Below are 12,404 nucleotides of genomic sequence, written 5' to 3' on the forward strand. Positions count from 1 at the left end.
TGCGGTAGCCAAGCCCCTTGCATGAATTTTGTACACCAGGCCTCTAGTTGAGATATAATTTGGCATATAACATTGTCAGTTTGAGGTGAACAACATAATCATTCACTATCCATATATATTGTGAAATGATCACCGCAATAAGTCTAGTTAATATCCATCACTACACAGTTATAATTTTTTTTCTCGTGATGAGAACTTTAAGATCTATTCTCCTAGCAACTTTCAAATATACAATACAGTGCTATTATTAACCATGCTCTATATGCCATCCTTGTCATAGTCAGGTAATTAATACTAGTGCCATAAAAATGAGTCAACATGGTGACTTAAATGAATTTAGTGCTTTGAGATAAGTCACAGTATTTTTCTTAGTAATTTCTTTTATTATAATTTTTAAATTATTTAAAAACCATTTAATGATTAAAAAAAAAAAAGTATCCTATGTAGTTAAATGCAACCATCTTAACATGGAAGTATATACAAGTTATCCCATTAAACTAACATCAACCGTATTTGTTTTCTATATATGTAAATGCTGGTGAAGGGAGAATGACAACCCAATATTCTTTCCCATTCCTTGTCTGAGGACAGGAAATATCTTATCAGTCTTTGGAAAACATAGCACAATGAAAGACATCTAGTAATTAAAAAATTAATGTTTATTAAATAAACCATAAAATAAGAGAAAATATGACATATTACCAAGGATTAAAGAGTTGAACTCTTAAACACATCTGAACTTCAGACCTGGTTCTGTTACTAGCTATGTAACCTTAGGTCGCTTAACCTAGATTCCTTTTCCTCATCTGTAACAGACATGTATAATCTCATACAAGGTGTTGGAAGGTTTAAATGACATAGCATACGTAAAATATTTACAACAGTGTCTGGACAATAGGTACACCAACAACTGGTTTTGTTTTGCACATTTCTTCTCCTAACTTTCTCTAAATTAAAACAATCACTCAACTTTAATAACATTTGAGCTCTATCCTCCATACAAAGTAAACAGAGACAGTAGCTAATTCTCCTTGTTCCTAAGGCAACAAAACAAGCTGTACTCTCTTGTTCTGGCCAGTGTGACTCAGTTGGTTGAGTGTTGTTCCATGCACCAAGAGGTCACCAGTTTGATTCCCGGTCAGGGCACATACCTGGGTTGCTGGCTTGATCCCCAGTAGGGGCATGCAAGAGACAGCCGATTGACAGTTCTCTCTTATCAATATTTTTCTCTCCCTCTCCTTTCCCTTCTCTCTAAAATAAATAAAAACCTATTATAAAAAATAAAAGAAACTCTGCTCTCAACTACATTCTGAATTAATTCTTCTTGAAATCCTCTTTGTCCTTATATTTTCACTCAACAGGCATAAATAAGCTACACAATTTGGCCTCTGGACGACCTCGGCTCATCTGTTCTAATCAAGATATCTACTCTTAACCAGCAACAGTCAATGCATCCTTTCTTTCCCACAGAAGGTGTGATATTCTGTCTTTCTCTTATCTCTAGAACATCCACAAATCACACAATTTTATCATTTAACTAGAGGCCTGGTGCGTGAGCATCTGGCATGAAAGGGCAAGTCCCAGCTGACCCTCCGCCTGAGTCATCGGGCCCCCGCCCAGCTCCCTCAGTGCCTGAGAGACGGGCGGCGGCCCAGCTCCCTGCCGCTGGTCACCATCTGTGGGGTGCTCAATGGGGCAATTGCTCCCCGCTTGCACCTGCCTTGGCCTGGCACTGCCCGCTCACCTGCTCCACCGTCCTGCCACGCTCCCACTCTGGTGGGGGCTCATCGGGGCTGGCAGTGCCTCTGCCAACGCCCGCCATGATCAGCACACTCATAGTGAGCAGTCGAACTCCCAGTTGAGGGGGCAATTTGCATATTAGCCTTTTATTATATAAGAGGAGGAGGAAGGATAGGAAGGGACCTTAAAATATCTTGCCTAGCACAAAAATATTGAGGGGTGGGGGGGAGGAATTCAGGACAATTTCAGTTCCTATCACAGTCCTATCTTTAAAATGAGGGGCTTTAATGTGGTCATCTGTAAAAGGCAAGCTTTGGACTAAATGGTAGAGAAGAAACTTTATACTTCTAATCACTGTGTCATAAAAGACATTTCCTTAAACTGGCCTAGTAAAGTTAAACTTCTTTTGTCATTTGCATTACCATTTTCAAATATTTTTTCTCCTCACCATATAAGCTGCTGTAAATGAGCTAGGCCAGTGGTCAGCAAACTCATTAGTCAACAGAGCCAAATATCAACAGTACTTCTTCAAAATAGACTCGCCCAGGCCGAAAACTGACTTCTGCGCATGGGCCACAAAATGTCAATCACATTGTACCTGCACCCACACGTGGTATTTTGTGGAAGAGATACACTCAAGGGGCCAAAGAACCGCATGTGGCTCGCGAGCCGCAGTTTGCCAACCACGGAGCTAGGCTATTGTAATTATGTGTAATTCCATTCCTGTTGCTTTTCTCTACAATATGAGGGGGAAAAATTCTCAGAGGAAGGCCTGTTGAGGAATCTCACGAATCTATACCATGCAACTACCTCTAAATATCATTTTATTGCCCTAGCTAGTTTGGCTCAGTGGATGGAGCATTGGCCTGTGGACTGAAGGGACCTGGGTTCGATTCTGGTCAAGAGCACATGCCCAGGTTGCGGGTTTGATCCCCAGTAGGGGGCATGCAGGAGGTAGCTGATCAATGATTCTCTCTCATCATTGATATTTCTATATCTCTCTCCTTTTCCCTTCCTCTCTGAAATCAATAAAAATATATTTAAAAAAAAAAATATATATATATATATATATATATATATATATATATATATATACACACACACACACGAGAAGTAAAAGTTTTTCCCACATCTTGCTTCCCATTACCTGCATTTCAATATACCGAAGGTCAGTTTTTTTCTTTTGTAAATCTTCCAATAACTGTTGGTCTAAGTTTACATCTGGTTCATTTTCTTGCAAGAGATATTCAGAATCTCGGTCAATATATTTGTCCCTGATTCTAAATGTCTTCTTTTCTTGATTTATCAATTTTTTCCCCCGGTCTTCCAATTTCTTCTCTGAGTTTGGTTTGTTCTCAGCAGGAGCTTCAGAACCATACCTATTTGGACAAAATAAAAAAATGACGAAAGGGTTAAGTAACTACTCAAGTCCTGAAAGAAAACAATATGCTGTTTAATTATTTCAAAATCACCAATATCAAAAGCTTTTATTCTTTTCTCTGAGTAGATCAATTATGAACAAACTTAGATTCTTAAAATAAAATTTTTCCTCCCTACAACTAGATAATGCCAGGTAAGTTATTCCTTGTGGTAATTAAAAAAAAAAAAAAAATCAACATAAGTCATTCCTCCATTGCAATGGCTTAGTGAGCCTTGTTGTTTTTACAACTTTATTTCTTCCTGCCACCTTTTCTGAGATATAAATGGGATGCTTTATTATAGTCCCAGAAAAATTTTCACTAATCTCCTCTCTAAATTATAGTTTCTGTGATTTTCTTAAAACAGCATCACTTTTTGCAGATCTCCCCCACAGGAAAATTTTGGAAATACAAAAATGATGGGAACAATAAGTAACAACTTGATAAATCTCATATGAAGATAAACTATTCCTACCACTTAGCTTTCCTGTAGAATACACTATTTTTATTTGTTTAATCTTTCATAAAATCTGCTCCATCTACTTAAGAAAAATGATGACTTTGAGACTAAATTTCACCTATTAGAGAGTCTAAAGATGGAATTTCTATTATCATTTTTTCCCTAGCCAATGCTATGAAAGAAGTGTCACTCTCTGCCCATTTTTTAAAAGAATACTTTTTGTTTTACCCATGATCTTCAGGAGCAAACCAGGATATTTGTGCTTCTGAATCTTTGTCACTCTTAGCTTGGACAGAATGTAGTAGCTGCACAATTTGTTCTTCTCGATGTTCATCCATATGCACTACGGCTCTCTATTTTGTGCAAAGAAAAAGCATCTTCGTCAACATGAGAAAGCATATATAAAATTATTTGATACAAAAATACAGGCAAATATATGTTCAACAAACACATGTAAGAGAAAGTTAATGTTACCAGTACCACACTTGCCTTCTTACCCAAATCCAATTCCTAGACCTAATATGTTAACATTTTTTGTATCTAACCTTCAAGATCCCTTTCTATTATATATGTACAAAATTAGCTCTAGTGTAACTGGGTAAAAATGAATATTTATGTTCCTTCCTAAAACTTGGGTTTCCTTACCTTCTACCCTCACATATTATGATTTTGTTCCCAACCTTAAATTTACAGATACCCACAATTGAAATGAATGAAACCCAATATTCTGTTTAAAAACAAACCCTAAGTTAAAAATTGGAAATACTATTTTGGTTGCAATGAGAATTTTAAGAGCATTTTAAAGTTCTTACATAAAAAGAGGAATATAAAATGATCAGTGCTCATGAGATGATGATCCAATATGGCAAATGATGCAGTTTCCTCATAGAATGAGAATTATTAAAACACACACACACACACACACACCACACAGCAAAGGCCTGGCTGGTGTGGCTCAATTGGCTGAGTATTTTCCCATGCACCAAGAGGATCCATTCCAGATCAGGGCACATGCTAGGTTCAGGCTTGATCCCCAGTAGGGGCAGCTGATTGATGTTTCTCTCTCTCTCCCTTCCTCTCTCTCTAAAAATCAGTAAAAAACATATTTAAAAAAAAAAAAACACACAGCAGAGAAAATATTATATTATTTTATTGGAAGAGAATACATGGAAGATATTAGTTACTCTGTACAAAGTGAGAAAAAAACTGTTCATTTATAACTGCAAATTATAATTAGTTGAATAATAAGTAAACCCAGTAGTTAAAAGAGTGGGTAGATTTTTGTCTTCAAGTGTGCACACAGTAAAGATGGCCAAGGTATTAAATGAAAAAAAAGCCAGTTGCAGAAAATGTGCAATAGGATCTTGTCTTGGTTACTATTAATTTTTTAAACAAGTTAAATAACTTTAAACAAGTTATTCACTTTATAGTCTACACTTTTTACAGTATTTTTTCCAGATATATTTCTGGCACATGGTAGGTGTTTCAGAGAAGTCTGTCCAAAGAATGGATAAATGATTGAATCTGTCCTTTAAAATGAGAATATATGACATTTGGGTTAAAACCATTTTTCTCTTTAAGAAAATAAACATGTACACAAAAAGAATACAATGAGATATTTGGGGAATTACAGGAGATCTGTGCTAATAACTTATTAAAGGGATAATAAAAGCATAATTATGCTCAGACAATTAAAAAGTTGAATACTGCAAAACCCTGGCTAACAGAAAAGCCTTAGAGAATTACGAGCTGCAGCAAAACCTAATTATTGACAAACACTAAACCCCCAAACTTTGTCTGTTTTTCTTGCAGCATAAATCTTTTTAAGATGGTTTATATAATAGATTAATGTATCTTTTCTTCTATAGGGTATGTCCACTGAAACTGGTTTCTCCTGGATTCTGCCCTATGCACCTTTATCTTTGCTGATTTTAATCTGTAATAATTTGTTGTAAAAACAACAGCAAAAAACTCACTGTGAGTTCACCAGCTTTTCAGAGTTTTGTGATTCCTCCTAGTGAATCATGGTACCTGAGTTTGGTCTTGGCCATCCCCAACACAGAGATTAATTATTAGAATATTTCCCCCTATGGTTTAAATTTTGAAATGTCTTTGACATATATTAACATTTACTGCTCCATGAACTACATTAGATGCTTACTGATTACTATGTCTTTTCTTGACAGAAATTTAAGAATCTACAGCAATACTTTAATCAAAGACTCCTCTGGGAAGGAAGCCCCAAGACATAGTCTTCTCAAATAAAGCTTTCTTAATTTTTATACCCTTCCCAACTACATCCAGGGCTCAAAGCCATTGTTTCTTTCATTCATTTTCAAAATGGCAAAGAGAAGATTATGTAATGTCTACCAGAAGAACGATTTCTTCCCAACTGAAACTCATTCACAGTAAAGCATTTCTTAAACCAACTAGAACTTTACATTTTGAAGCTTTTACCTCTAACAGAACAAAGGTTCACCTCCTCACCTTGTTACATGAGTTAAAGATAGTCACAAAAAGGTGAGATGATTGCAAAATGAAATAACCCCTGAAAACATAATTGATACTTTTTAGTAAGAACACAATTTACCTTTTTAAAAAAATATGTTTTCATTAATTTTTAGAGAGAGGAAGGAAGAGAAAGAGAGAGAACCAGGGACTGGCTGCCTCCTACCAGAGATGGAGCCCACAAGCCAGGCATGTACCCTGTCCAGGAATTGAAGCAACAACCTTTTGGTGCATGGGATGAAGCTCAACCAACTAAACCACACTGGCCGGGGGAAAATTTACATATTTTATAAATTAATTTTAATGAGGTTCTCTGCCCAATGAGGGCCCAGAGGATACAAGGAGTTGAGAATTTGTTTGTAAGCTGCGTCCTTCCTAACCTTCCAGTCCCATCACTCTTCACTTTATCTCACCTCTGTCTGGAAACTCTCATACACATTTTGTATATGACTATTTGATTTGATTTTTTAAACATTACCCCTCTCCCTCCCCAGACATCTTCAAATAGTTATCTTTCTCCTGGCAAAAGAGACCCTCAATAGTGTCCAGCAAAGTGGCTACGTCTACTTTACCAGCTTCTAATTATCTGCAGCTATTTCAAACTTTCTCCTTTCTGTGATACACCAATACCACCTTCCTGTTCACCCTCATAATTTCACACACAGTATTCAAAAAGAAAACAAAAGTCCTCAATTGCTTGCAACCAAACCTAAACCCAACACAACCAGAACCCATCATTTATTCTTTTCCTTCCTGTTAAAATGGAAAGAGTCCATTTTCCTGCTTAAAGTTAATTTCTCCACCTAAACCCTGCAGCTCAATGCCTTTCCCCTCCTCAAGGCTATCTCCTATTTTTGAGGTTTATCTTCCTTTCCTAAATCTCTCTCTCTCTCTAGTAGTCATTAGGCTATTGATCAATATTCTGGTTTGCTTCTTTCCAGATATATGGTAGGACTGCATTTTCCCAGCCCTGAGTTAAGCATGGCCATGATTTACTGGCCAGAGAAATGTGAATGGGAGTCTCCAAGAATCGGGGGTGATTTACTATGCTCCCTCCTGGCTGTCAGCAAAACCAGCTAAAGGGGTGGAGGCGCCAGGAGCCTCATTCTCATAATGAAAACTCTCAACTGTACTCCCATGGTCAAGTAATATGAGTAGAAAAACAAACCTCTGCTGTTATGAGCGGCTGATCTGGGGGGCGGTTTACTGCTATAGCATGATTTGGCCCACTCTGATATAGGTCCCCTCTCCACTGACCCCCATCATAGCATCCGTACATGGACAATGTCAAATCTCTTCACTTTTGAAACAAAAACAATCACCCAGGAGGCCAGGAACAGAAAATAAAATAGGGGCTTGACCTATGGTAACTGTTGTGATTTGACTTGGGACATACTCAGAAGGCAGAACAGACAGATTTGCTGAAATGAAAGAGAAAAGTCACAGAGAAGCCCCATTTTGGCCTTGGCGGGTGAATAAGTGGTAGTGACATTTACAAAAATGGAGGTTTGGGGAGGGGTTGGAAATCAAGAGTTCCCCTGATAACGGTCCACGGCACAACCGGTTTCAGGTGGAAGTAATGATGAACAATTACTCCTGATTTCACTTTTCATCCCTTTTGGACTTAGTGTTTTCCCAACTAGACCCTAAGTTACTTGGATATCTTATGTCTTCAGGTCCCCATAGCAACATGCACAACACCTGGCGTGAAAACGGGGGTAAACAGAACTTGGCAAGGAGTCTTTAGAAAGTTACTGCGGGTTTGTGGCCGTTTTTCTAATAAAAATGAAAGCTGGACTATTCTGCCGAACGACCTACCCGCCAAATCGTGCCTGGCAGCTTTTGTTCCCCGCAAACCTGTACCTAATGCAGAATGGTCGCTAGTTCAGAGCGCATCGGGCAAAAATCTTAATTCTCCTAAGGGAAAGGGTGGAAATCTTAAGTAAAAGTGACCATAATTACTCTAAGGGAAAGGGCGGCCACAGACACTATGACAGTGACATCCCAAGGCGGCCCGTCTCGGCTGGAGCCTGGAATGAACGCTGGCTTTGTCCCCCGTGCTCCGGCCGAGCGCACACACACACACACGCAGCCCACAAGCATCCCAGCGGCCTCAGGTCAGAGGCGCTTGGCTAACGTTAAGCCACAGAGCATCTTCCACAGGAAGCTTTAGCCTAGCTCCTTTGCGCTTCCTATTCACTCCACAGAGCACTGACACCGGATAAGGAACCAAGTTAAGAAACAAAAAGAGAAACAAAGAGAAAGTTAGGGGCGGCGGCAGAAGACAGAACCGCTACCCGGCCTCACGCCCTGCCTGGCCCCGCCGCGTCTCCGATTACCTCCTGCCTCTCGGCTTCCTTGCTCTTCTGCCCCTGCTTCTTCGCGTACCACAAGCCGATATCGCGGCCTTTCAGGTGCCCAGGATGTCGGCCTCGGCCTCCGCGCCCACCCCCGCCGCCGCCGCCTCCGGAGCCTCGACTCCCCCCATGGCCCCCTCCGTGGCTTCCTCCGTAGCCCCCGCCGGAGCCGCGGGGCCCACCGTCTCGGCCTCCACCGTCCCGGCCCCAACCCTGATGGTAGTCATAGCTCATGGTCCCGGCGGACTACAACGCGTGAAAACCTGTAACCGACAGAAATGGCGGCCGGGACCGGAAGCGAATGCACGTCCACTTCCGCTTTGCTTCCGGCGCCCGGCGCGAGAAGGCGGGCCCTTTAGCGTCACAAGCAGCCATTTCCGGCGACGTCACCGGCCAGCGGGAGGTTGGCTCAAGTGAAGTCCTCTGTGATGTTCCCTGGGTCGGTCGTTTACCTGTGTGCTTCTGGAGGGAGAGCAAGCAAAGGCTGCAAGGTTTTTTTGCCCCCTACGTCCAGCAAGTGAGGAAATGGGTTTTGCTTCCATGTTCTTTATGGTAAAATCTGGAGTTTGCTGCCAATTGGGCCCTGGATAGTGAATATGGATTGACATTGTGAATGGACCAGTGGGATTATGCATTCTCCCCTAGAAGTCCCTAAAGCAGCGGTTCTCAACCTGTGGGTCGCGACCCCTTTGGGGGTCGAACGACCCTTTCACAGGGGTCGCCTAAGACCATCGGAAAACACATATATAATTACATATTGTTTTTGTGATTAATCGCTATGCTTTAATTATGTTCAATTTGTAACGATGAAAATACATCCTGCATATCAGATATTTACATTACGATTCATAACAGCAGCAAAATTACAGTTATGAAGTAGCAACGAAAATAATTTTACGGTTGGGGGTCACCACAACATGAGGAACTGTATTAAAGGGTCGCGGCATTAGGAAGGTTGAGAACCACTGCCCTAAAGAAATGAAATGAGTTCACCTTTTTTTAGTTCAGTGGTTCTCAACCTTGGCTGCACATTAGAATAACCTGGGAATCTTTTTAAAATCCTGATTTTGGGGCCTCATCCTCCGGAAATTCTGTTTCTTTATTACTAATGTTGTGGCCCCACCCCATAACAAAGAAACAGAATTTCCGGACCATGAGGCCCAGAAATCAAGATTTTAAAAAGATTCCCAGGTGATTCTAATGTGCAGCCAAGGTTGAGAACCACTGTTCTAGTGCTACGTCGTGGAAACTGCCTGGCACCTGTTTCAAATATTTAATTATGTATAAAAAACGTCCCTGCCTTTTTTAAAAGGATTATCACTACTACCTTTATCCAACAGCATGAGATGAGCATGTTCAGTACAGAGCATTTAGGCAATTAAATGAAACATCAGTTGAAGAGTCATATGTTCATATGAAGTTCTCTGTTGTTGATTGACCAGGCCACTAAATGTCTAGCTGTTCTTGAATAATCAACGGACTGAGACACACAGGCGTGGATGCTCACAAAGAGATAATCAGTTTATTTGTACATTTTACTGATTTTAAAGGCACTGAGGCTACTCACTGAATAAAGGAAGTAGGGCATCAGCTTTTGTTTTGTGCAATCTTGAGAAAATAAAGGCTAAAGAAATTAGTGTGCAGTGAATTAAGAAAGAAAATGCTATATGCTGGGAAGGGTTACAGAATGCTGCCTCTGTGGCATAAAATATATTTTGTGTAAGTCCTTTCTAAAGAATGAGAGGTTAAGTAGTGAATTGCTAGATAAGTAGACTTTTACCAGACCAATGATGAGGGGAGAGATTATTATAGGTGGAGGGAACAATGTGTGTGAAGAGAGATGGTAAAGCATTTGGGAATGAGAAAACTCTACACTGAAAACTTAAACATGATGGAGAAGGTCAAAGATCTTATGTGGCATATAAAATCATGGAGGACCTTATATGTCACATGAATAGCAAGAGTTCACTTTAAGTAGGGGAGTGATTACTTTGGCTCCTTTGAGTAGAAAGGAATGGAGGAGACAGGAGTAGATGAAGAAAGACTAGTTAGCAGGCTGTGATATAGGAAGGCAAGAAGGGATGACAGAGAAAGATAGGATGTGGTAAGGATTGGAATTAAGAGATAATTGGAGATAATATTGTTAAGATTTGATAATTTATTGAATGTGGAAAAAAGGGTCAGGTGACTTTTGAGTTTAGGATTTGAAAGTCTATCAAATGAGGCAGTACTATATCCTGAAATGAGAAACAGAATTTTTTTTTTTGGTTGGGGAAAGGGTTGAGTTAATGTGTTTAAATAATGTATGTAGAATTTGAGGAGCCTATGAAACATACAAATTGAGATGTCTAGAAAGCAGTTGGTTATGTGAGTTTAAAGTGCAGAGAAAACAGACTAATATTATACATACTAGAGGCCCGGGGAAAGGGGGCGGGGTCCCTCAGCCTGGCCTGTGCCCTCTCGCAGTCTGGGACCCCTCGGGAGATAACGACCTGCTGGCTTAGGCCTGCTCCCAGGTGGCAGAGGGCAGGCCCAATCCCTAGGTGCAGCCCCTGGTCAGGCTCAGAGCAGGGGCAATTGGGGAGTTGGGACGCTGCCCCCTGTCATGCACAGGGCGGATCGGGAGGTTGTGATGCCACCCCCTGTCACGCACAGAGCAGGGCCAATCAGGGGGTTGGGGCGCTGCCCCCTGTCACGCACAGAGCAGGGCCCATCGGGGTTGAGGAGCTCCCCCCTGTCACTCAGAGAGTAGGGCTGATAGGGGAGTTGGGGCACCGCCCCCTGTCACACACAGAGCAGGGCCGATCAGGGGGTTGGGGCGCTGCCACTCTCACACTCAGGGCAGGGCTGATGGGGAGGTTATGGCTCTACCCTGTCACACACAGAGCAGGGCCCGGGGGGGGGGGGGGCGCTGCACCCTGTCACACACAGAGCAGGGCCCATCAGGGGTTTGGGGCGCCGCACCCTGTCACACACAGAGCCGCAGGGTGATCAGAGGTTGGGGAGCTCCCCCGTATCAGGCACAGAGCAGGGCTGATCAGGGGGTTGGGGTGCCTTCCCCTGTCACAGAGCGGGGTGGATAGGGAGGTTGTGGCCCCGTCCCCTGTCACACACAGAGCCACAGGGCGATCAGGGGGTTTGGGCGCTGCCCCCTGTCACGCTGATCCCTGTGCCGGGAGGCCTCTCGGCTCCGCTGATCCGGGTGCTGGGAGGCATATTACCCTTTTACTATATAGGATAGAGGCCTGGTGCATGGGTGGGGCCGGCTGGTTTGCCCTGAAGGGTGTCCTGGATCAGGGTGGGGGTCCCCACTGGGGTGCCTGGCCAGCCTGGATGAGGGGATGATGGCTGTTTGCAGCTGGTCACACACCCTTCAGGGTGGGGGTCCCCACTGGGGTGCCTGGCCAGTCTGGGTGAGGGGCTGAGGGCTGTTTTCAGGCTGGCCGGTGACGGAAGCTCCCAACCGCTCCTTTTTTTCTTTTCTTTTTTTAATTCTGGGCCAGCTTTAGCTCTGAGGCTCCAGCTCTTAGGCCTCCGCTGGTAAACGTAGGTAATCGAAACAATGTATAACTCCAGCTCTGAGATCCCAGCTCACTGAAAGCTGGTTTCTGGGGGTTTTTTTTGTTACAATGTTTCTTAAACTGCCAGCTCAGAGGCCTGCAGCGGCAGGCAGGGAACGTTGGTTTCCTCCGTCACTGAAGCAAGCAAGCCTCATGTTAGTTTCAAGCTGCCTGGCTGCCGGCCGCCATCTTGGCTGACAGTTAATTTGCATATCTCGCTGATTAGCCAATGAAAAGGGTAGCAGTTGTACGCCAATTACCATGTTTCTCTTTTATTAGTGTAGATGGGAGTTTTGGGCAAATATTAAGACCATAGGAATTAGTCTCATAGTTTCAATTAAAGTACCCATTGGGCACGCCT

The 12,404-nt window shown here is 42.3% G+C and overlaps 1 protein-coding gene across 3 annotated transcripts in view; it reads right to left on the reverse strand.

The window, feature by feature from the left end:
- The window catches only part of DHX36 (DEAH-box helicase 36), a 46,819-nt gene extending 38,023 nt beyond the window's left edge, over window positions 1-8,796 (reverse strand). For 2 of the 3 annotated variants that reach the window (XR_009451792.1, XM_059686852.1), the window contains exons 1-3: window positions 8,466-8,796; window positions 3,847-3,971; window positions 2,888-3,119 (exon numbers count right to left, since the gene is read on the reverse strand). Coding sequence is in view for 2 of the 3 variants with exons in the window: in XM_059686852.1 (XP_059542835.1) it covers window positions 2,888-3,119; window positions 3,847-3,971; window positions 8,466-8,717 (609 nt within the window). In the remaining variant the exon portion in view is untranslated. The remainder of the gene's footprint in view (window positions 1-2,887; window positions 3,120-3,846; window positions 3,972-8,465) is intronic. The other variant, XM_059686851.1, reaches the window with a different exon arrangement.
- Window positions 8,797-12,404: the final 3,608 nt, after the last annotated feature.

Source organism: Myotis daubentonii, chromosome 3 (assembly GCF_963259705.1).
Source record: "Myotis daubentonii chromosome 3, mMyoDau2.1, whole genome shotgun sequence".
Classification (NCBI taxonomy): Eukaryota; Metazoa; Chordata; class Mammalia; order Chiroptera; family Vespertilionidae; genus Myotis; species Myotis daubentonii.